Source organism: Acomys minous, assembly GCF_964271855.1.
Source record: "Acomys minous genome assembly, chromosome: 14".
NCBI lineage: Eukaryota > Metazoa > Chordata > Mammalia > Rodentia > Muridae > Acomys > Acomys minous.
Genome location: NC_140496.1, coordinates 42,073,463 through 42,099,467, shown reverse-complemented (window position 1 = coordinate 42,099,467; position 26,005 = coordinate 42,073,463). Strand labels below are relative to the sequence as shown.

The following is a 26,005-nucleotide window of genomic DNA, read 5'->3' as shown; positions in this document are numbered from 1 at the left end:
AGGACTTAGTACTCAAACCGCATAAGAACGTCAAGCAACTCAGTAAAAAAACAAGTAACCCGATTACAAAGTAGGAAAAGGACCCACACAAACATTTCCCAAGACACACAAAAGCCCAGCAAGCATGTAAAGAGGTGCTCAACAGCAGTCATTGGGGCGATGCAAATCACACCCACAAGGAGGTGTTACCTTGCACGTGCTGTTGAAGCTATCACACAAACACAGTGCTAAGCGGCGGTGCGACGCGGAGGAATAGGAAGCCTTGCACACCAGGCTGAGAATGAAAACCAGAACCGCCATTTTGGAAAACAATATGGAAGCTCCTGTGCTGGAGGTTGGTCTGATGTATTTTTGATGCTATTTACTGCTTGCTGTCTTTGTGCCCCAAGTATTGTTATATAACCTTGCCTAAAAACTTATTCCTATTTGACCAATAAAAAGCAGACACACGAGGCTTCCTTGCGGCGGCGGCGGTGGCTCTGTGACCCGGCTGTGCAGCGCCGCCACGACGCCAAGCGGAAGGCGAGCGCAGATGGAGCTGACAGCCAAGGCTACACAGGGAAACCTTGTCTCAAAAAATAAAACAAATAAACAAACAAAACAACAACAACAAAACAAAGAGCAAAACCAAGCCTCAAACATTAAACGTCCTGCCCCATGGCCCGTTACCTCGCCTCAGTCCTAGCACTTGTTTCTTCCTCATTGGCTGGCTGGCCACTCCTCACACCTGATTTTTTTTCTCCAGAGTTCCTACCTTTCTCTCTTGGCCTCAGCTATTGGCTGCTGAGCTCTTTATTAAACCAATCAGAAGGTGTTTTACAAAATATGATGCAGCATAGGAATAACAGTACAAAGTCCGGCCTATACTCAGCTCTCTGCTGTTTTGAAGCCAGCATTTGAATATACAAAGACAATTTGAATATATAAAGACAACCTTTACAGAGGCGGGCGTGGTGGCGCACGCCTTTAATCCCAGCACTCGGGAGACAGAGCAGGCGGATCTCTGTGAGTTCTAGGCCAGCCTGGTCTACAGAGTCCAGGACAGCCAAGGCTACACAGAGACCCTGTCTCAGGAAAAAAAAAAAAAAAAGACAACCTTTACATAGTGCACAAAAAGATCACCCCAACAGGGAAGCCGCGCCAGGAACCTGAAGGGAATTGAAACACACACACTGCTTACCAGCTTGGGTCCTCACGGCTTACTGAGCATGCTTCCCTATATACCCAGGATCATCTACCCAGAAAAGGCACTTCCTGCAATGAGCTTGGCCCCCTCACATCAATCATTAATCAAGTTGATCCCCACAGGCCAATCTTTTTTTCTTTTTTCTTTTTCTTAAGATTTATTTATTTATTTACTAGGTATACAGTGTTTTGCCTGCATGTACACCTGCAGGCCAGAAGAGGGCACCAGATCTCATTATAGATTGTTGTGAGCCACCACAAGGTTGCTGGGAATTGAACTCCGGACCTTTGGAAGGGCAGCCAGTGCTCTCAACCTCTGAGCCATCTCTCCAGGCTTACAGGCCAATCCTATGGAAACATTTTCTCAGTTAAGATTCCCTTTTCCCAGCTATACCTAGGATTCTGTCAGGTTAACAAAAATCAACCAGCACAGAAGCAAGCATACAAATTTGTAGTTTGGTCTACCTCCCAAATTTTCATCTTGTTCACATCTGAAAATATCTTCAAACACCTGATCTAATTTTTTGTTTTGTTTTTTGAGACAGGGTTTCTCTGTGTAGTCATGGCTGTGCTAGACTCATTTTATAGACCAGGCTGGCCTCAAACTCACAGCAATTCCCTGCCTCTGCCTCCTGAATGCTGGGATTAAAGGTGTGACCTTTATCATGGTCAATGAAAATTTAACCTGACTTTTCTCTAAAAATAATGTTTTGAATGGATAAATTCCGATGTCAATAATTTATAGAGGGTTCTTTTATTGTTGTTGTTGTTTTTTGTTTTTCAAAACAAGGTTTCTCTGTCCAGACACAGGTTCTTATATGTTGATCACTTTACACCTTTTTGATTAAAAACCCTTAGTTTTTATGTTTCAGAAATTAAAAAAAAATTTTTTTATTAGGAGTTTCAAATGCATTTAACTACAGTAATATCTGCTGGTAGATGAGGCAATTTATGCAAAAAATAAAAAAGCTATGAATTCCAGGCCAGGCTGAGATTCACACTGGGAGACACTACACCGAGAGGCCTTCTTAAAAGGACACTGGGGGGGGGGGGGGCGCAAGGGAAGGGAGGAGGACGAAAGCTGGGAAGGGTGGGGAGAGGGGAGGCGGGTTCTTAAGAGCCCACACCCTATGTACGGTGCCTCCAAAGCTCCCTCTGCTGGATACCAACTTAAGGAAGAAAAAAATGTGGACGGGTTGTGGGAAAGGACAGATGAAATTGAAACTGGCCCTTCAAATAAGAGGTCCCCTCTTGAGCCGTTCAGTGCTTGGTCCCCAATTGGTGGCTGTTCGGGGCCGATTAGGAGGTGTGGCCTGGCTGGAGGAAATACGTCACAGGGAGCAAGCCTGGAGGTTTGAAGCCTTGTGGCTTGTCTGTGGTTTGGGTGGTGCGCTCGGAGCTACTGCTCCAGCGGGCTGTGGCCTGCGATCCCTTCTCTAGCCTCACAGACTCCGACCGTCTGCAACCACAAGTCCAGAATGAACTCTTCCTTCTACAGGTTGTATCCATACCTGGCATATTACCACAACATTAGAAAAATAACACCATGTGACTCATAAATATGTATTTTTGTTTTGTGGGTTGTTTTTATTTTTTTATTTTATTTTATTTTATTTTCTGGTTTTTCAAGACAGGGTTTCTCTGTGTAGCCTTGGCTGTCCCGGACTCACTTTGTAGACCAGGCTGGGCTTGAACTCACAGCGATCCACCTGCCTCTGCTTCCTGAGTGCTAGGATTAAAAGTGTTTTGTTTTGTTTTTTTGAGAGGGTTACTTTGTCCTGTCCTGGAATTAAAGACATGCACTACCACATTCCTGGCTAAACATGTATAATTGTGTACCTCAAAATAAACATATACAAACTAGGGGGATTTTAAAAGGGCAAAAATGTCTGACAAGTCGGCTCAGTGGTTAGGATCACGTGCTGTTCTCACAGAGGCCTTCCATTCCAGGCAGTGGCTCTCCAGCACTCTAACTCCAGCGTCCTGTTCTGCCTTTCAGACACTGTTATACATGTGTGTAAGTGTGCATGCACTTTAATGCACACCATGCACACACACACAACAGTAAAAGTTTTTTTTTTAAAGACTCGTTTTAAAAAATGTCATTAAACAATGACTCTTTTTCCCTAGACAGCTGTGGAAATTCCAACCAGATTGGGGAAGAAAAAATGAAAACAAGTCACGTTACTAACAGGTGTAACGAGCTGCATCTCCACACTGTCGGGCCAAAGTGCCTAGAGCGTCAGGAAGAGTGAGTTAATACTGCAAACACTGGCTGAAACACTTCACAAATTTTACAAACATCCCACTAGCACAAATACTATACCACACGATTAAATCTACTCGCTTTCAATATTAAGGTTTATTTTTTTCCCCCGGGATGAAGTAACAGTTTAAATAATTACCAGAATTATGTATAAATGAACATTCATTCAGACAAAACATCACTGTTCACAAGTAGCTAAGAAATATTTTGCATGTAATAAATATATCCTGTGTTTAGGTTAACAGGCACCATCTTGTTAACAGAAAAGTTTTTTTAACCAATAAATAAACATTCAAGAAAACAAGGTGTTTATATCTGAAATATGATACAGCCTTAAATGCTTTTCTTCATATAGCACCCAAATTTTCAAACTGCCTAAAGGTTTCTGAAAATATAACTCCTACCATAAATCATTAAAATAGCGGCCAAGAAAAAGGTCAATTGAAGACAGAATTTATAATCTATATTCGTAATTCTCCATTCAATAAAATATCAATTACCGATTTATTAAAAGTCAGTGAGTTGTATATATGCAATCTGTTTACGATGAAAGACTCAAATATATACATTTAAAAGTCACTCTTTTGACAGTACTTAAAATATTGCATCTCTGGTGAGAACCTGAAAACTATGAAGCATTTTAACTGCCCTAGTTTTTGTATTTCCACCTTCACTCCTATTTCTTCACTCTGTAAATATCCATCAAGTTTTGGGGACTATTTTTGGTAGGTTTTTTAAAAAATACATTTAGTTATATCCCAACACAAAACACTGATAATAATCCTTGGTAAACAAGGAAAACCCAGCAAAGTCTAAACACACAGCTTTGCTCCCAAAGCATGGCACCAGACTAAATAACAAAAAAGCAATCAACGGCCCTCATTCATACGGTCAGAGCGCTCCTGAGAGTCCACAACTGTTTGAGAATTTGCTGATGTAATCCTGAAGAAAGTGGCAACAGATTTTGCAGACAAGTATCAGAGAATAAGTCTTTGATTGATAATTTTTCTATTTATTTCTGCCAAGGCGACTGAAAACACGAAAGCCTTTTCATCAGAGAGGTTAGCATAGATGTCAATTTCCTTTTCCTGTTTTTCTGTTGAAAGAAAAAGGGAAAGCTTAATATAAAGGTAGCAAGTGCAGTGGCTTAAAAACATTTTTGAGGCTTTCAAGTATTTAAATGACAAACATATATGTGTGTGCACATATATATATAATGCTATAATATATAATTCTACTAAACTTAAACTTTTAAAAATGACACAAATGAAGTTTGAAATGAAAACCAAAATTCTATTCGTCTACTAATTTATTTTTGTAAATATCTGTAATTTCTGTAAGTATGTCCTATTTTTCTTTCCCCTCACTAGTATGAACTGTCTCTGTCAAGATTAAGTTTTCACTTGGGTCACCAACCATAACTTTCTGAATACAGTAATATCTTCCCTTCAGCCTCACTACCAAAAAAACCAACTTACTCTGCAATTGCTATCTTTTTTCTACCCAATAACAAAGGCAAACCATGTTCAAAGCAGAAACTTTGAAAATTAAACAAAATAAAAGTTTCCTATAGCCATAAATCAACATCATCTTTGGGCATGTTCCAAATTATTTTTCATATTTTAAAATAATTCTACTTTTATTTTAATATTTTGTTACATGAATCAAAGTTAAGCATACATAAAATTTGGCCAATTCGTTTTGGCAAAAATTTGGTTTTGATTTTTTGGTTTTTCGAGACAGGGTTTCTCTGTGTAGTCATGGCTGTCCTGGACTCACTTTGTAGACCAGGCTGGCCTCGAACTCAGTGATCCACCTGCCTCTGCCTCCCAAGTGCTAGGATTAAAGGCGTGCACCACCACACCCGGCTTGTTTTGGTTTTATGTGCACATTTCTAATGTCTTACTACTTCCCCTCCACTGCTCCGTCCTGTTGTTATGGAACAAGTGTGTATCTATGTGACACTCTTCTAGGATGCTCCTTCTTGGGTTTTCTGTGTTCATCTTCTACTCTAGAAAATTAGTACCTGACTCTTTGCATGTCTCAAACTCTCGGCTCACCCCTTCATCTTATATTTAATTCACAATTCTAATAGCATCAATTTACAATGTCTACGTTATGACTGTGAGTGTGCGTACGTTTCCTGACGGTCCACTAATTTTCTCAGGAGAATCCTATTTATTTAATTCTTTAAGAGAGAGAGAGAGAGAGAGAGAGAGAGAGAGAGAGAGAGAGAGTGTGTGTGTGTGTGTGTGTGTGTGTGTGTGTGTGTGTGTGAGAGAGAGAGAGAGAGAGAGAGAGAGAGAGAGAGAGAGAGAGAGGGAGAGGGCGAGCGCACGTGTGCCTGCACTCAGGTAGAAGTCAAGGATGACTTGTCAGAGTCTGTCCTCTCCTTCCTTGGGGTTTCGAACCCCAGCTCCGGTGGCCGGGCCTGGCGGCAGGGCCTGGCCTGCTGAGCACTTCCCCAGCCTTAAGTGATTCTTTATTGCTTAGTTCTCATTTCTAATTCAACTCAACTCTCTTCTAGTTGTACAAATCTTTCAGGATGGTCACACATAATTTTATCTTCGTGGGAGGGTTTCTTCAAGCGCCCCAATCTGCTGCATCTGCAATGGCTGTTCTGGAGGCTTCCAGGCCAGTTTCACCCCAGTCCTTCTTCCAATGGAGCCTCTCCTCCTCTCTGGGCTGCGTTGTCCTAGATCCCAGTGCTCTTTCTTGCTCTCTTCTTCACTGTGGGGTATGCAACGTTCAGTTGCTTCCTGAGGAAGGAGTATGGGTAGCATACTTTTTGAAACCCTGGATTTCAGAAAGTACCACTAGTCTACTTTCACAGTAAACTGCAGTTTGATCGAAAAAGATTTATAATTTCCCCCTTAGAATTATTAATGACATAAATTGTCTTCTGACTACTGGTATCACTGTTGAGAAAATTAAAAAAAAAATTTTGGGGGGGACAGGGGGTTGCTCTCTGTAGCCTTGGCTGTCCTGGACCCACTTTTGTAGACCCCACTGGCCTCAAACTCACAGTGATCTGCCTGCCTCTGCCTCTGAGGTGCTGGGATTAAAAGCGTGCACTAGCACGCTGGGCTCTCAAACCTTTTTTAAAAGCTGTTTTTTAAGTTACTGCTTAATTTACATACCATAAAATAATGTGCAAATCCTTTAGAAGCTGGATGTGCTCTGACAGATGCATATATTCATACAACCCAAATGTTAGTCAAGACGTTTGTTGCTTTGACCGAAAACTACCTCCCAGTCTCGGGCATTTGAACACCTGGTTCCGGGTTGGTTAGGTAAGTGGTGTGGTCTTGCCGAAGGAAGCACAGCATCGAGTGATGAGGCTCTGAGACTTAAATGGTTTGCTTCCCTCCTTTGCCCTCTCTGCTTCAAGCTTGTAGGGGAGATGTGAGCTTTCTGCGTCCTGTTCCTGCCACCACGCCTGCCGCACTTCTCCACCATAATGCACCAGTATCACTGTGGAAGCGCAAGCCCAGGCCTCCTCTCCATGGTGTTTCCAGACATGGTGTCTCATCACAGCAACAGAGAAGTAACTAACACAAACCCTCCTCGTTCTACAAGGTCCCGAGTCCCTTCCTAGACAGTCCCTCCTATTCACACTGCACTCATTTGTGACCCAATGGATTTCTTCTTAAGACTAAAATAAATGTCGTCAGATGTTGTGTGTAGTTTCTTTTCTTCTGTGTTTTAAAACTTTCTAGTGCTGTGCATATAGACCTGTGTGCTCCTCGCGAGGCAGGATTCCACTGCATTCACACAAATATACTGATTATTCTTTTCGTCTAAAAGTCCAGATATTTCTCCTTTAGCTAAGCAGAAGGACGATGCGCGTTGTTCTCACTTTAACCTTCCCCTGGGCTGGGGCTTCAGGGCCCTTTCAGTGTCGCTCAGGTGTGCAGAGATTTCTGGAATTCCTCAGCAATGTCTTTGTCTTCCGTCTTCTACACTCTCTGATTCTGAAACTATTTACAGATGTTAGACTTTCACACATCTTCTCCATTTCTTCCTATACTTCTTGGATTCTTTCTTCAATTTTATTTTTAAACCTATTAAGGTTTTTCATGTTGTTTTTCAGTATTTTAAAGTTGATGTTCTAAAAAGTATTTTCTAGGTGTGTTTTGTCTTTACAACCACACTTGTTCCTCTTTCCTGAGCAGCATTTTTTTTTTTTTGAGACAGGGTTTCTCTGTGTAGCCTTGGCTGTCCTGGACTCGCTTTGTAGACCAGGCTGTCCTCGAACTCACAGAGATCCGCCTCCCCCAAGTGCTGGAATTAAAGGCATGTGCTAACACACCCAGCTAACATTTGCATTTTTAGAGAAAATATTTTTATACATAACATTAAGTATTTGAAGAAATGCAAAATGTAGTTAACAAATAATAACTATATTGAAGATGAAGTTGTGTTGGCTGAGGGTTCTAAATAAATATAGACTTGCTTTTTTTTTAAGTACATTTTTACAGGTATCTGAAATATGTCGTAAATATACAATTATCTTTGAACTTTTTTTTACCACCAGTTTATAACAATGTGGATTTTACGTAATGTAACCCTTTATGTTTTAAGTAAGACTTGGTGTTGTATTTTGTAAGGGCTCAGAGTGTGGGTCAGTAGTTGAGGCTTATCTGGACTATGTACTGAGATCAAAGCCCAGTACTGCAATGAAAAACAGGAAATGATTTTGAACCAAAATATGAATTGTGGTTTTTTTTTTAATGCGTAGGAGCTCAAAGCTTCCATTATATTCACTACTCTTAAGGAATTACGATCTCTTATATCAGCACACTTGACAGCAGCCATACCTCTTTCCTCCTCGTGCTTTTTGGCAGACGTACTTTTCGGTCTTCCTCTTCCTCGTCTGATATGGTCTGAATGGCTGTTACTTCGAGATCGCTTCCTGTTTTCTAAATCTTTATTTACTGTAGAATTTATCTTCTCTCTCCTAACTCTCTCTGTTCGCCTCCTCTTGGCCTCGTGTTTGTTTTCTGTACGGATGAATAAAAGTGACTTATTTTAGGGCTTCACAACAACTGTTTGTCCAAGTTCTCACCACCTTCCTTTTACTTTCTGGCTATTTTGTGCTTCTGTACAACTCCAGCCATCCATCTCTCTCTCCCCACCTCCCCCCGCCTCTCTCTCTCACACACACACACACACACACACACACACTCACACACACACACACACACCTCCAGCCATCCCCCCCCCCCACACACACAGGACAAAGAGATTCGGGATTCCGATCTGCGCCCGTTAGAGACACTCTTGTGAGGGAAAACATTTGGCAGCTGTATTTCAGCCCCTGTAAGTTTGAACTACTCCACCACACCCTTCTGCTCTGTTCATCATCTTTCCAAGTTTAACACAGTAAAATACGTGGAGAGGGTGGAGGGTGAGTCCATTGCTTCCTGCCCCTTAACTAAATTACTGATTGAATTAAGTATGTCAAACGTACGGACGCAAAACTAGCCTTAGGCATAACAAAGGTTACAAAAACAAACAAACAAACAAAAAAGCACAGAGCACCCGTATAACATATGACACAGAAAACAAAACAAGGAATTTTCACTTAACCCACAAGGAAGGTAATCACTGATGTAATAGAATCTTGTTCCATAAATGGAGTAAGAAATCCAGATACTTTGCTAATACAGTGATTTCATTACTGTAAGAAGCTACTCCCCTTATGTCAAACAAATCAAAATGTAAGATTAAAATATTTTTACTTCAATATGCATCTAACTTCAAAAATCAGAGAGCTAACTTCCCAAATATCCAATTTTACTTTTTTTTTTTTTTCCGAGACAGGGTTTCTCTGTGTAGCCTTAGCTATCCTGGACTCACTTTGTAGACCAGGCTGGCCTCGAACTCACAGCGATCCACCTGCCTCTGCCTCCCGAGTGCTGGGATTATAGGCGTGTGCCATCACACCCAGCCAATTTTACAATTGTAAGGGGGGAAAGATGGCGACTTCAGGACCAGTGGGAGCTATGCAGTGAGACGATCTTTAAGGGGGGGGGGGCGGAGACACATAGTGTTGCATGTCCTTGGAAAGCAGAGGCAGGTGGATCTCTGTGAGTTTGAGGACAGCCTGGTCTACATAGAGTTTCAGAACAGCCAGAACTACATAAAGAGACCCTGTCTCAAGGGGCTGGAGAGATGGCTCAGTGGTTACGAGCACTGGCTGCTCTTCCAGAGGTCCTGAGTTCAATTCCCAGCACCCACACGGCAGCTCACAACTGTAACTCTACTTCCAGAGGATCCGACAACCTCTCGTAGACACACATGCAGGCGAAACACCAATGCAAATAAAATAATTAAAGGAAAACAAAACAACAGCAACACAGCTGTAACAAGAATATCCTAAAACTTCCAGTATATGATATTAAAAGTTCAAACTACTTAGCCACATATACATGTACTACAGATAATTATATAAGCCACTAATATATACACATACATACATATTATACACACATATATGTACATATATTATAAATAATATTAAAGAACCTATTTTTGTCTTTCTAGTCAGGCTATATCATTTGCTAAACAAAGAACAGAGACAAATTTTCATTTTTAAGTTATTAAACCTACAAAACAAATGAGTGAGAGACCAGAGTATCACCATTTTTTAACTTGCAATGAATTAAACATCAACTGCTAACGTCACTAAATGACAGACAGACTTGAATTATTTGTTATAGTCAGGTAAAAAATACAAATAAACAATCCAGTCTCATGTTTTTTGTTGGTTTTGAGTAAAAGCTCGTGTTTCTATTGTCTTCATAAGGAAGTCAGCTTAGACCTGGACCAGCGCCCTCTCTCCTTGTACAGCCTCCCTGGTCAAATGCTCGCCTCTCTCAACAGCCAGTGCTCCCTTAGGTCCGCAGTTGGCCTCAACACACTGAGTCTCAGCACAGTCGTCTCTGTAGTTTAGCAGCTTTAGGGAGAATAGCTTGGCCTGCCCGCTGCAGTGCACTGTTTCCTGCCACCCACTGCTTTCCCTTCCTGTGCTGGGTCACGCTGTGGGGCTGCTGCCTGCCACCTTTCTTGCAGAATGTCTGGCGGGTCTAAAGAATGCTCATCACAAGCAGAAGCGGAACCGGCAATGAAAGCCAGTCGCATCAGTTTTAGACCTGACTTTCAACTTATAAAAAACAAGTCACTTAAGGAATGTGCTCGCCTACATCACTAGGATACAAGCACAACAAAACTTTCTGGTCAGTGTCTTATCACAGCAACAGAAAGCAAACTAGGACAGTGGGGAAACAGAGTATGAACAGAAGCTGGTGTCGTGGTTTGAATGAAAATGGAGAGTAGGCCGGGTGTGGTGGCGCACGCCTTTAATCCCAGCACTAGGGAGGCAGAGGCAGGGGGATCGTTGTGAGTTCGAGGCCAGCCTGGTCTACAAAGTGAGTCCAGAACAGCCAAGACTACACAGAGAAACCCTGTCTCAAAAAACCAAAAAAAAAAAAAAAAAAAAAAGAAAGAAAGAATATGGAGAGTAGGTATGGCCTTGTTGACGGAAGTGTGTCGTTGGGGGTGGGCTTTGAGATTTCAGAAGCTCAAGGCAGTGTGTGTGTGTGTGTGTGTGTGTGTGTGTGTGTGTGTGTGTGTGTGTGTGTGTGTGTGTGTTCCTGCTGCCTGCTGCCTCAGATGTGGAACTCTCAGCTCCCTCTCCAGCGCCATGTCTGCCTGCACGCCGCCATGCTTCCCACCATGATGAGAATGGACTGACTCTCTGAACTGTGCGCCAGCCCCAGTTCAATGTTTACCTTATTACGAGCTGCTGTGCTCAGAAACACATGGGTAGGCAGATCTCTGGGAGTTCGAGGCAAGCCTGGTCTACAAATTGAGTCCAGGACAGCCTGTCTCAGGAGAAAAGATTGCTGTGGTGGTCATGGTGCCTCTTCACAGCAATAGAACCCTAACTAAACAGCTGAATATTCAGTATTAAGAAATGATCATTAGTGTTTTATAACAGTACAGTGTTTTCAGTTTTAAAGGTCTTTCTTTTCTTTTAGAGACTGAAGAGATCGCTTAGCAAGCACTTGTCACACAAGCATGAGAACTCAAGCTTGATCCTCAGCACCCATATAAAAAATATGGGGCTGGCGTGGTGGCGCACCCCTTTAATCCCAGCACTCGGGAGGCAGAGGCAGGTGGATCGCTGTGAGTCCAAGGTCAGCGTGGTCTACAAAGTGAGTCCAGGACAGCCAAAGCTACACAGAGAAACTGTGTCTTGAAAAACAAACCAACCAAAAAAAGAAAAAGAAAAAAAGAAAAAAAAACCCCAAGTTTGTGTGTGTGTGTGATTTTGTTTGTTTGTTTTGCGACAAGGTTGCTCTGTGTAGCCTGGTTGTCTTGAACTCACTTTGTAGACTAGGCTGGCCTCAAACTCAAGAGATCCACCTGCCTCTGCCTCCCTGAATGCTGAGATTAAAGGCCCGTGCCACCTCTGCTGGCATTTTATTCTACAAGTTTTATAGTTAACATTCTAGAAAGAAAAGATATGGCCAGTAATTAACTGTAAAATGGTACCTCTAATGAGAATCTCCATCTGGAAAATAAACTTAAAGATATAGAACACACTGAGTTAATTAACACTCCCTTAGTAATGGTAATTGGCTAAATAGTTGATTTAGAAATACTCTAGGGAGGCTGAGATGGGGGGGGCAGCACTTTGATCCCTGGAACCCACATGGTAAGAGAGAGAGAAGCAGTTTTGGCATGCTGTCTTCTTACCCTTCCTCCAACGTGCATGCCAGGACATGTGTTCCTAGTAAGTAATGTGGGCTTGGTACAGATTCACAATGTTAAGAAGCAGAGTTTCCTTCAGTTCCTCTTTTACAGAAATCTCTCAGCCCTGGACACGGTGGTGCAGGCCCACAAATGCTAGCACCTGGAAGACTGGACCATCCTGGGCTCACACCATGTTCTAGGCCAGCAGGGGCCACACAGTAATACAGATACTTAACGTCAAGCTTCATTGCAAAGCTTTTTTGGGGTGGGGCAGTGCTCAGTAGGTAAAGAAGTTGCACAGGCCTGACAGTCTTGAGTTTTATCCCTGTACCCACGGTGAAAAGAAAGCAGACTCCTGAAAGCTCCCGTTGGACTCCCATGCTTAATGCAGCGCACACACACACACACACACACACACACACACACACGAGAGGTAACACAGCTTAAAGCAACAGTGACAGGCATTAAGCCGAAAGCTTTGCGTATGCAAGAGGCATTCTTCTGCTAATCTACACCTCTACCCCTTTAAAAAGCATAATTCTTAAATTGTCAGTCAACCATTCATTTTAGAAATGCAGTCCTCAATTAATAACAATTCTTACACTATTATTTTATGTGTACAAGTGTTCTGTCTACATGTATTTCTATGTACCACATGCATACAGTGCCCCAGAAGCCAGAAGGAGCCGCTGAAGTCCTTGGAACTGGAGTTATAGACATTTGTGAGCCTCATAAGGATACTGGGAATTGAACCACAGTCCTCTGGGGGAGTCGTATCAATGCCCTTAACTGCTGGTCCAGTTCTCTTTTTAAAAATACTTATCTAGGCCGGGCGTGGTGGCGCACGCCTTTAATCCCAGCACTCGGGAGGCAGAGGCAGGCGGATCACTGTGAGTTCGAGGCCAGCCTGGTCTACAAAGTGAGTCTAGGACAGCCAAGGCTACACAGAGAGACCCTGTCTCGAAAAACTTAAAAAAAAAAAAAACCTTATCTATTTCATACAACAAAAATGTAACACATATCTCATTTGGAAATACATTAAAGAGTAATTGTCTACGGTTCTAGGTTTCTGCCCAAAACATTTTTTATTATTACTTATTATGTGTGGTTTTGTGTGCATGTGCATGCACAAATGTGCCACGGTGCAGGGCAGAGGACAACTTGTGTAGTCACTTCTTTCCTTCCACTGCATGGGTCTGGGGATCACACTCAAACTGACAACAAATGGCTCCACCCAGTACACTGAGCCATCCCACTGGTCCTGATGTCTGTCTGCTTGTCTCTCTTTCTCTTTCTCTTCCCCTCTCTCTCTCTCCCTCTCCCTCTCTCTCTTTGTTTTGTTTTTCAAGACAGGGTTTCTCTGTGTAGCTTTGGCTGTCCTGGACTCACTTTGTAGACATCCCTGAATACTGGGATTAAAGGCACCATGCCTGGCTCCAGTTATTTAATAGTCCTTTATTTGTAAAACTTATCTCTCTTCTTCTCACCAAAATTAATTGTAAACATTTACAAATTCCTTGCCTTATGTTGTGGTTGTGAGCCTACCCTTTAATGGCTGCGCCATCTCTCCAGCCCAAAAACTCCTCCCTTTTTATAATAGGTCATACACTCCCCAGTGCTGAGGGCAGGGACTAATGGAGTTCCACCACATAACACTGCTTTGAAAAGTTTTCCATGGTCAGCACATAAAAATTTTTATCACTCTAACTAGTACATACTGTTCTCTAAATGATGTACCCTATTTTAACCAATCTCCTACTTGTGACGTACAGTTGTTAACATTTGCTGTTATAGTATGATGCCTTGAAATTTCACCTAATTCCTTGTGCTTATAAACAAACTCTTATGTTACATACCTACTCAAAAAGAATTCCAGATATTAGGTTAGGTACACTTAAAATTTCTAACCACTGCTTTAAGACTGCACTATGAAAAGGCTTTGCCTAGACCTACTGTTTAAGTACAAAAGATCCTGTAAAAATGCACACTTGCCAGTAAACTGCAAGGCAGATTAACTGAACAGAACTTCAATCACTGTGGAGACGGAAGGCTGCAGGCGCAGAACCTAACACAGTTTACCCTGGCTACCTTTTATCCTTCTGACTAACAGGCAAAGTGGTTTGAAACATATCAGAGGCTCACTAGCTTCCACTAAGTAAAAATCTCAGTGTCATCAAACAGCATCAGATTAACAGCAGAGCTTTCCCTGTTCTGCTTTAACTCACCTACCTAGTGTTTCTACTAATGTATTTGAAAAGTGCCTTGACTTGCAGCCTTTTTTGTTCTCCTACTTTTTAAAACTTCATCAAGCTGTTACCATTTTAGAGCATGAGATTTAAGGCAGGCTAAATCTGTGTTCCTGGATTATCTCATATTTGGCATCAGAATAAATTATCTATGATTTTGAGGTGAGAGTTATGTCTTTGTGCTTGCTGTACATATTTGACATGTTCATAAAAACACAGTATACCCACTATGGAAACCAGTGCAGATTTTTTTTAAGCACACTAGAAGTGTCATATATGACCCAATGACTCCATTACTAGGTACACATATAAGGCAGACAAAATGAACACATGAAAGGCCTGCCTAGACTTCTCTGTTTACTCCAATACCACTCATCACAGTGGCTCTCCATAGCCTGGAATTAACTCAGTGTTCATCCAAGATAACCTGGTGAGTAAGATCACATACCCATGTATGTGTGTGCTTTAAGTCTAGGACCATGGCCAACAGAATGGTGTTCACACTCAGGGCAGCTCTTCCCTCCTCAGTTAATGCTCTGGAAAACCCCTCCATTATGCCCAGAGACATGTTTCCTAGGTGACTTTAAATCCAATAAAGCTGACAACGATGACTACCCTCACAGAGAGCATCCCATTAAATTAAATAAACAAAGGACAAACCAGCAGTGTTGCATACTGTCACTCGTGTTTCCACAACAGTGGTTACAGGAAGGCACAAAGGGCAGGAATAAAAACAGAATAAGTAACATGTACCAAGGTAAAATTTGACAGTGTTCTTAGCACAGTTTGGTAACTACAGTTTACGATAATTTACAACAGATTTCCAATAACTAAAATATCCGAAAGCTCCCACTACAGAAATAAGTGTTTGAGGGAATGCAAATGCTAATAGCTCTGGCCATACACATCACATGTATGATTTAAATTTTTGGGCTAAACCCCACAGGTATTTACAAGTATTATACATCAATTATATTTTTAAATGACCTTTTTTGTTTTGTTTTGTTGTTTTTCAAGACAGGGTTTCTCTGTGTAGCCCTGGCTGTCCTAGACGCACTCTGTAGTAGACCAGGCTGGCCTCTGAACTCATAGCTATCCACCTGCCTCTGCCTCCTGAGTGCTGTGATTAAGGTGTGCACCACCACACCCAGCTTTCAAATGTACTTCTTAAAATTCCCTATAAAGTATGGATTACCAAGATAACTCTTTCTTTTCTTTTTTTTTCTTACTCTCGTGAGTGTGTGTGTGTGTGTGTGTGTGTGTGTGTGTGTGTATGTATGTGTGTGTACACATGTATGTGCACAAATGGAGACCAGAGGACACCCTGGGGTGTCATTCCCATGGAGACCATCTACCTCCTCTGATTTTTGTTGTTGTTTGTTTGTTTGTTTTTTAATTGAGTCTCAAATGACCCAAGTTAGCCTCGTGTTGACAGTCTACCTGGGAAAGCGGAAGACAGCCTACGTGTCAGTTCTCTCCTTTTACGTTTACATGGTTCCTGAAACTGAGTTCATGTTTCTAGGCTTGTTCGTCAAGCATCTTTCTTGACCCCCTGAGCCATCTCACTGAGCCATCTCACCGGCCCTAACTCTACCATTTACTCTTTTATCTTCCTGGAATATCCTCGTTATCACAGCTACCCCCTTCCTCCTACTCAGACTCAGCTTAAATATCATTACCTCAGAAAGACCGTCATAAGCATTTATACCAAATGTGGCCTCCGATCACACGACAGGACTGGCTCTTTGGCTCTCCCCTGCTTATCTGCACTGTCTACATCACACATGAGAACGTAAACTCCAGGACAGCAACGAGCACGGCTTCACAGCAGAGTCCATGCTCATGCGAGGGACTCTCTATTCACCATGTAGCCTTGGCTGACCACACACACAGACACACATCCGCCTGCCTTTACCTCACTGCGTGCTGGGACTAAAGGCGTGCGTGCACCACCCAGCCAATGTACTCTTTCTTTTCTTTTCTTTTCTTTTTTTTTTTTGGTTTTTCGAGACAGGGTTTCTCTGTGTAGCCTTGGCTGGCCTGGACCCGCTTTGTAGACCAGGCTGGCCTCGAACTCACAGCGATCCACCTGCCTCTGCCTCCTGAGTGCTGGGATTAAAGGCGTGCGCCACCACGCCCGGCTAATGTACTCTTTCTGAATTCACTTTTCTAGTTTTATTAATATAAGATGTTTATCCTTTAATAAACATGCCTATTGAATAAATCCAATTTGTCCACATTAACAAAAAAGAAACAAGTATAAGAAAAAATATTTTCTAAATACTCTCATGCAGGAAATTGTGAAAAATAACAAAAATTCCAATCATACTGAACCAAGTTACTCTTTTCCAGACATTATTAAAAAAAAAAAAAAAGAAGAAGAAGAAGCTGGGCATGGTGGCACACGCCTTTAATCCCAGCACTCGGTAGGCAGAGGCAGGCGGATCACTGTGAGTCCGAGGCCAGCCTGGTCTACAAAGCGGGTCCAAGCCAGCCAAGGCTACACAGAGACACCCTGTCTCAAAAAACCAAAACCAAAACCAAAACCAAAACAACTTTACTCTTCATCAAAAAAAACAAAAACAAAAAACAAAACAACAAAAACAAAAACCTTCTCTTTACAACAGATGGAAATCACTGCCGAAAACCATAACCAATCACAGTGCAGAGTGTGGAGCCCAGCCCCAGCTGGTCCATCTACAACCCAGCTCCTGCACCTAAAACTCAGGGAACACTGAGGAAAGGGAGATAAAAGACTCTAAGAGCCGGAGGAACAGGAAGTTTGCACAAGTCTCATGGGTGAGACCCGTGAAGTCTCACCAACATGGCTGCCTAAACAAGACCTCAACAGGGATGGGAAAGGAAGCTCATGAGCCCTCAACACAAAGCTAAGGAACGCCGGGAGGGAGAGAAATAATATTCCTCAAGGAGGGGCACACCAATTAACTATCTAATATCATATGGTCAGCCCTGAAAACACATAATACAGTTAATGTTATATGGACCGAGCAGGCTGTCCTTCTATATTTAGGAATACACTCTCATACACACACATATACACAACAACAATTAAAGAAAAAGAGGTCAGGCACCTGAGAAAGAGCAAGGGTTGTACAGGGAGGGAATGGAGGGAGGAAAGGAATGGAGGAAATGACATAATTGTAAGCTTAAAAAACAAACAAAAAATACAGCCAGGCGTGGTGGCGCACGCCTTTAATCCCAGCACTTGGGCGGCAAAGGCAGAACTCCGTGAGTTCGAGGCCAGCCTGGTCTACAAAGTGAGTCCAGGACAGCCAAGGCTAACACAGAGAGACCTTGTCTCGAAAAACCAAAAAAAAAAAAAAAGAAAGAAAGAAAGAAGAAAACAAGAACAACAACAAAAAAAAATAGAAAAAAAAACATAAAACAAACAAAAAAAGTCAAAGTTATTACAAATTTTACCAGCATTGTGAACGGGAACAAAAATAAAGACAATGTCCTCCCAAAAGGTGACGTGACGGATGATGGCATATCCATAGAAAGAGCTCTACTAACCCAGAAAACAGAGACAGTGATGCTAAATACCTTGTGCGGTGACAGGAGCCAGACAAAGAGTCTCACAAGCTGTGACTCTACAGACAGGACAGGGACAAAGAGCAGCAGGGAAAGGGTGGTGACAGACCGCTCCACACATCAGGGCCCGTCAGATGGGAGGCTATGCCCTTCACCTACCCAACACCAATTACTATTCTTATTAAGATAGTTTTGTTTTTAAACACAATTTTAAATAGATAAAAATAAAAACTGTAGTACAAACTGTATCAGTACTATAAGGGGGTTAACTTTGCGTGAAATAAACCAGCGCCACGAGCTGATTTTCAAGAGCTAAGCTGCTCTGTTTAAGTTTTACAATTACCTGTGGAGGGTGGTGATTTCTCAGAATGTTTTGCATTTAGTAGTTTCCTGCTAATGAATATGTAACCACAGGGACATGATTTACATGCGACAGGAATCTGCAGGGGGAAAAGAAAAACTGGATTACTCTTCTTGCATTGTTGAGTTTCTCAGCACTTATGGAAGCTCTTGGCGAAGCACAGATGGAAACCTCTTTGAGGCAGGTCATTTCACAAACACGCACACTTTCCTAGTGCTATGACCCCTGAGTATCTTACACCACCAGTCTCACCAACACTAAACGCAATGAAAGTGTGCGCAGATATGAGTGGCCACAGAAAGTCTTCACACAACAGGACCGGGGAGGTTAAATATGATAAAAGGCAGTCACACTGCCTAAACTGTTCAGTCGACAGCAGTTTATAGCAAACTGAGAAAAAGAGGGTGGTTAAGCTTGTGGTTAAGATAAACAGAAGATTGAGAGGCCCAGCTAGAGTAAGGAATAGAAACTGAAAAGGCAGATCAGCCACGGTTCACAAAAGGACAAAACAAGAAATGGACCAAACCAACTGCTGCTCACATGCGCCGAACCCAAACAACTGAGGGCTATTAACACGACAGCAGGGAAAGCACTTCTATTTTTACATTCAAGTACTGAACACTGGACCTTTTTCATTTTAAAAATATTATTATTATTACTGTTATGTATATGTGTAGGAGAGAGGTGGGGCACTGTGGAGTCTACTTTCCTTCCACTTTTACTTGGCTTCGAACTCGAGTTAGAAGGCTTGCTTTCAAACATCTCCACCCACTGAACAAACCACCTCAGCTGCCCTGGTGTTTGCTTTACTGAGACAGGGCCTCATGTGGCCCAAACTGGCCTTCCTATATAGCAAAGGTTACCCTTGAATTCTTGATTCTTCTAAGAGCCTTTACCACCCAGGTGCTAGAATGACAAGCTTGTGTCACCATGCCCACTACTACACAAGATCTTTAATTTACACTTAAGAGACAACAATTGTCTTTTTTTTTTTTTTGGTTTTTCGAGACAGGGTTTCTCTGTGTAGCCTTGGCTGTCCTGGACTCGCTTTGTAGACCAGGCTGCCCTCAAACTCACAGCGATCCGCCTGCCTCTGCCTCCCGAGTGCTGGGATTAAAGGCGTGCGCCACCATGCCCGGCTAACAATTGTCTTATGATCTAAATTCAATACCAGGTAAGAGACAGAAGAGAACCAACTCCCAAGAGTTGTACCCTCTATACATACATGGGAGCAGCTGTGCACACAGTCCCTAATTAGCTAAGTAATTAAAAAGGGAGAGGACCACAGCAGGACGAGGTGTTTGACTTAAAAAATTCTAGCACAGAAGGCTGAGGCAAGGAGAATACAAGTTCGAGACCTGCTTGGGCTGAACAATCACAATCAGTTCAAGGTTAGTTTAGGCAGCCTGTTTAGACACTGTCCCAAGAAAAGAAAATTTTTTTAAAGTTAGGAATGTAATAATTCAGTGGTAGAGTACCTGCCTAGCATGTACTGAATTCAACAATACCTCCAAAGAAAAGATAAGAAGTAAAATTATATAAACTACTTCTATAATTAACAGGTAGAAATTGGTTTTGAGGCCCAGGTGCCCAGTAACTAATTCAACTGATAAAATGATTTCCTTTATTTTTTTGTTTTTGTTTGTTTGTTTTTCCAGACAGGATTTCTCTGTGTAGTCCTGGCTGTCCTAAAAATCTCCCAGTACACCAGGCTGGCCTGAAACTCACAAGATCCACCTGCCTCTGTCTCCCAGTGCTGAGATTAAAGGCCTGGGCTACCACCTGCCTGGCAAGATGTTTTCTTTTAATGAGTTCCACTCAAGATACTTTCCTATGTCTGAGCTAATTCATTCTAAAATCCTGTTTTAAAATGGAACATCCCTCTCAACTCCTGCCCCAGAAATTTAAAACAAAACAAACAAACGAAACAAAACAAAAACATACCACTACCACTGCAACCAGATCCCATAAAAAGAATCTTCAAGCAGGTTGAATAATTTGTTTACATAATGTCAGTCTCGTTAATTGATAGCATTGGGGGGTTTTATAAAAATACCCTAAACACTCCTTAAATTTCATTTGACATTAAGTTAATAATAATTTAAGTTCTGGTGTTATTTTTTATTTTTAATGAAAAAAATCAAAAGCATTATTTATTAGGATTCATTATTTCCCAATTTATTCTTTTAAAAATATTTAGGTTGTATATTTTAAAGGGGAAAAGGAGTTGGGTACACATTTGCTCAATGTCATATTATTGGTGACTGGACACTAGACCCGTATCCAGCACAAAACAGACATTCAAGAGATATTTGTGGGAGAAGAAAAACCTATTAGATATAAAAATGGTAAAACTGATAGAATCTGCAATCAAAAATTTGGGCTTGAAATTGTCCAGAGGGGGGGAAAAAGTTTTTCAAATGCTACCAAAAATAAAAATAAAAAAATAAAAAAAAGGTTTGGGCACTACAGTATTTCATTAATTTAAACCCTAAAGTAACCAAAACCAATACAGAAAACTCATTTATAGAACTCTAATTGTTGGGCGGGGAGGCCCGGGAGTGGTAGAGCACACCTTGAGTCCCAGAACTCAGGAGGCAGAGGCAGGTGGATCGCTGTGAGTTTGAGGCCAGCCTGGTCTACAAAGCCAGTCCAGGACAGCCAAGGCTACAAAGAGAAACTCTGTCTAAAAAAACAAAAAAACAAAAAAAGAAAAGGAAAAAAAAAGAAAGAAAGAAAAGAAAAGATATCTCACTGTTTTTGTTGTTTGAGGTTTTAGTTACCAAAGGTCAATAACAAGGATAAAAACGGCAATTACTTAGAAAGAAACCGAGGGCTGGAGAGATGGCTCAGCGTTTAAAGGCCAGGCTCACATTAAAACATGAGAGATTGAGATTGTTGATGCAAACACACAGCACTTCCGGCAAAAGGGGGAGGGGGTGTTCTGGTGCTAAATACGAGGAACCAAGACCTGGGAACAGACTTAGGTTCCCCAAACGCTATGTTCCAACATGAAAGCAGCTCCATGAACTTGTCATGTAAGAGAACAGACAGACTCACGATCAAAGCGCTTTTCACATACACAGGCGGACACACTAAGCAGGTGACAGCCAACTGAGACACCCTTGCTAGGCCTCCGTGCCATCTAACAAGTCTGCTAGCCCTTGCACTGGTGGGAAATAGGGTTTTAAGCTGATTCATCCCAAAGGCTTTTTATCTTTTCAGACTTAGGTCTGACACAGAGAGGGGCAGGCAATGGCTGTTAGGGGGCTAAAGATAGCTCAAGCTGTAATGGAGTAACATTCCCTCCTCTCCACGGCACTCAGGTTTTAATCAATCAGCCTTTGTAAGACAGTTTCTTTTCAGGAATTCTGGTTCACAAGACAACCAGACTTTTTTTTTTCTTTCTGGTTTTCAAGAAAGGGTTTCTCTGTGTAACTGCCCTGGCTGGCCTTGAACTCACAAGAGATTTGCCTGCCCCTGCCTCCCAAGTGCTGGGATTAAAGGCGTGCGCCACCACGCCCGGCTTGTACTAGCTTTTTAAACTTAGAAGATATAGCCAACTGGAGAAATCTTACTTTAAAGATTTGACATTTATGTTTGTAAACTACTAGGTGCCAGCGTGGTGGCGCACGCCTTCAATCCCAGCACTCAGGAGGCAGAGGCAGGGGGATCGCTGTGAGTTTGTGGCCAGCCTGGTCTACAAAGTGAGTCCAGGACAGCCAAGGCTACATAGAGAAACCTTGTCTCAGAAGAAAAAAAGAAAAAGAAAAGAAAAGAAAGAAAGAAAACTATAAGCAAGATGTAACTCAATATTTATGAAATAATTTATAATCTTGGCAAAAACCTAGTGTTTTGTTTTAAAAGTTACTTGCAATTATAATTTTTTTTCTAGTTGAAAGCTAAAATTCTCTATTTTTGAAGTAATTAGAAAGCTAAAATTAACCTATTACTTTCTTCAACTCAATTACTATTATTAAAAAAATAAATCAAAGGGCTCAAGGTCCTGGATTTGAACCTTACCAGTAGGAAATCACCAAAAATCCATTTGCCTTCATATATATTCTCTTCAGTGTTGAGAATCAAAGACGAAAAAAGACAAAGCCAATCTCCTAGTTTAAAAAGGATTAAATTGTGTCCACTGTCCAAAATTTGCATAATGAATCCCTAAACCCCAGTGTGATAGAATTTCCCAGTAAGGCTTTTCAAAAGGTAATTGAGTTTAAGGAAAGTGGGGTGCTCCTAATGGGATTAGTGGCCTTGATGAGACCAGAGTAAGAAGTTCTGCCTCATGGGGACACCAAGAGGACAACCTGGCATCCACAAGCCAAGAGGACACGCACTAGAGCACACCCTGGCCTTCAACTCCATCAGAACTGTGAAAAAACAGATTAATGCAGATTAGTATGTCCAGTCTGTGGAATTTATTATTGCATCCAAAACAGACCAAGATAGAGTTGGTTTTATACAAAGGAATGCATTGGGGCCTGGGAAAAGGCTCAGCAGTCAAGGGGACCAGCTGCCAAATCTCAATTCCAACCCTGCACATCTTACTTGATGGACAGAGCAGACTGCCACATGCTGTCCTCTGACTCCCATGGACGAACACAAATATATGCAACATTAAAATGGAAAAAGATACACGTAGGTGCATTTGTATACCAAGATGACTGTCATCTTCCCAAATAAAAGCCTGATTTCGTCAACAGTCTCAAAGACTAATACAACTTTACGGTCTTTTGCTCTTCCACTGGCCAGGGCTTATGGGTTGTTCGCTTTTTTCACGTTTCCGTTTTTATTACCCCCAGTGTGTATACGATTGTGTAGGTCTGAGTACCACAGCACGGATGTGGAGGTCAGAGGTCAGCGTAGTCAGTTCTCTCCTTCCGCCTTTACATAGGCACTGGGGATCTAACTCAGGAGGTCAGCCTTGAGCAGAAACCTCCTTCACCTGCTGAGCCATCTCACCGGCCCCTAGCTGGGCTATTAAAAACAGATATTTTCCCCCAAAAGATTTCTTTATGCCAAGTAAAACAAGAAAAGGATTTACAGGGATTTGTGTCCTACAGAAACTGAATGCATTAATTCATATTATATAAGCCTTAACTGGAAATGATTTAAACCTCGCAGTCATCTGCCAGCAGGCTGATCACAAAGTCCAAGTTTGTTAAAATCTAGTTTGGTGGAAAGAATGCGTGTAACGCTGCACTTTGGAAAACATGACTGTTTTTGTAATGCATACTGGTACGCTCTATCGACTCGACCTGCACCACTTTCCGTGATCAGCATTTTTAACATTGCCTATAAATCACACTGAATAAAACACATCATACCTTTGTGTTAAAAGATTTAAGAAACCTACAAGAACGCGCCCTAAGTAATATATTAAAAATCGGCTTATTTTAAGACTCCACCCATCTCAAGTGACTCGGGAGACAGAATAAGAGAGAAGGAAGGGGGAGGGGAGGAGAAAGGTAGTCATTTTAGAAAGATTCGTTCTGTGGAAAAATAAGTATACTCGGATCTGCAAACCGGCAAGAAGGGCCTTAAGGATGGTTTTAATTGAGCGAGTTTTTGTTCATCACGCTGAAATAAGGCGCACTTAAATATTTATTTAGTGAATGAAAATATGATTATTATTTTAAAATTACGACTATTACTCCATGGATTCAACCTAAATATGACTGACTTCAAATTCACGACGCCGCATATTTTATTTTTTTAAATATCCGGAAGCAAACATATCAAAATTACAAGAGTACACAGCAGGAGTGGGATGGGGCACACGCAGAGAGCAAGAGCCTCAACACCGACTTTATCCGATCATGTTCCGTTAACAACGTCATGGAAGGACTGCAAATCACACATTAAAACCGGGGTTTGTTTTGCGGCGTTCCGGAAGTCCACAGATTTGCAAAAAGTTAGCACCATTACTATCCTTTTGTCTGCTTTTTTTTTTTTTTTTTTTTTTTTTTTGCTGCCACCCAGGTTGGTGGGGCGACCGTGGAGGAGCAGCACCACGGTGCTCTTCCCCAACCCCGAACAAAGCTATCGGGGAGACAGGGGTTCCGCGAGCCGGCCCGGGACCAGGACGGGCAGCGCCCGGTCCCCGCTTCCAGGCCCCCGCCACCCGCGCCGGGCCACGGGCCGCCGCGCACCGCCAACCGCCGCGGAGCAACGGCCGCCCGCCCAGCCCGCCCCGCCCGCCTGCTCGCTCGCGCCGGCCCGGCCCACCTGTTGGTCGCACTCCGGGCACGATTTGGTGGCCATCTTCACTTTCTTGGCTCGAGTTGCAGACATGCTCCCCTCCTGAGCAGCTGTGGCAGCAGCGCCGTAGCTCCGCTGCTCCACTGAGCGCCTCCTCACTCCAGCCGCGACCCAGCCGTGGAGACGCGCGTGCGCGTACGCGGAGCTGCGTGCCGGTGGGGGGGGGGCGGGGGTGGAGGGGTGGGGAGGGAGTGGGGGGGTGGGGAGGGAGCGCCGCGGCCCTCCCAGGCAAGTCCCATCGCCACGCCCTCCACGGCGGAGGACCGCTTAGGGGCGTGGCTTCGACGAGACCCCACCAACCAATGCACGGGTGGGTCGGGCCCTGGGTTTGGACACACCCCCCTTATCGGACCCAGAACCCGAGACTGAAAATGGATACCGGCAACAGAATATCTGTAAATGTCAGCGATGCTAATCCGCGAGAGATTATAATAGACCTTCGATGAAACCCCTAGGCTCCCAGCGTCAGGGCTTCAAAGTACATTATTCAATAAGTAATTGCCTACAATCCACTGTTAGGCACACTGAAAAAGAAATATCTGCCTTCAAGGAACAGTCCACAGTGCTTTGTTTTTGGCGGGGTGTGGGAGGTTGCCCTGTTTTGATTCCGTGTATCACTGATACTGACTAGGCTAAAATTAAAAGTGAAGCATTTGAAAAATGAAACGCAATGCCATGCACTCCCGTAAATCCCAGCTTTTACTGCTCTTGTTCAGATCGACAGTGACAGAGCAGAAAGATATATATTTATTTATTTATTTATTTATTTATATTTATATATATATATATATTTTTTAATCTACAGTTTGATGAAGAAAGGAGCGTGAGTCGAGTTTAAAGTTGCAGAAAAGGGAGGGAATACACAAAGCGCCTGCAATTGTTAGAAAGAACCCTCATGCTCTGTACTGTAGGAAAGGTATCCTAAGAGCAAGACGCTGCCTGTCAAAAAAGCCGAAATTGTGAAAATGTAAAATCATTTAAAAGTGTGTTCCCCGATCCAAATGGACACACACACACAAAACTACTGCCATTTTGGATCAATAGGAGCAAATGACATCTGGAGTTGACGCCATCATCTTGTAGTCTTGCAAGTTAGAGAGATTGTGTGTGTGTGTGTGTGTGTGTGTGTGTGTGTGTGTGGCCACTGAGCCTTGTGTTACAGCTCCAGAGACCCCGATGTGTGTGACAACATCAGATTTCCCGCAGACCCCCCCAAGACATTGGAGATGCCACATGACACATCCCTGGAAGAAAAGTTCTCGTCTGGGCCAGAAGCATCACATGAGCTGTGGGTTGGGTAACTGGAAGACTGGCCCCGTCCCAGGATCTGACATGAGTCCCTCACAAAACCCAGCACACTCCTGT

At 42.6% G+C, this 26,005-nt stretch overlaps 1 protein-coding gene across 1 annotated transcript; it reads right to left on the bottom strand.

Annotated features, from left to right (window-relative positions):
* Positions 1 to 3,528: 3,528 nt before the first annotated feature.
* LOC311582768 (UPF0547 protein C16orf87 homolog) lies at positions 3,529 to 24,787 on the bottom strand. The gene is made up of 4 exons (XM_084756021.1): positions 24,608 to 24,787; positions 18,356 to 18,452; positions 8,272 to 8,454; positions 3,529 to 4,547 (listed from the first exon to the last, which is right to left on the bottom strand). The coding sequence occupies exons 1-4, from the start codon at positions 24,671 to 24,673 to the stop codon at positions 4,429 to 4,431; spliced, it is 465 nt and encodes a 154-aa protein (XP_084612147.1). The 5' UTR covers positions 24,674 to 24,787; the 3' UTR covers positions 3,529 to 4,428.
* Between the last annotated feature and the right edge of the window lie 1,218 nt (positions 24,788 to 26,005).

What these genes read in the sequence shown, in the direction of transcription:
- LOC311582768 (XM_084756021.1), bottom strand. Translation starts at nt 24,673, where the DNA reads ATGTCTGCAACTCGAGCCAAGAAAGTGAAGATGGCCACCAAATCGTGC. An exon ending in GAAATCACCACCCTCCACAG is followed by an intron (nt 8,455 to 18,355) that starts GTAATTGTAAAA and finishes TCATCCGTACAG; the next exon opens with AAAACAAACACGAGGCCAAG. An exon ending in AAAGCACGAGGAGGAAAGAG is followed by an intron (nt 4,548 to 8,271) that starts GTATGGCTGCTG and finishes TTCTTTCAACAG; the next exon opens with AAAAACAGGAAAAGGAAATT.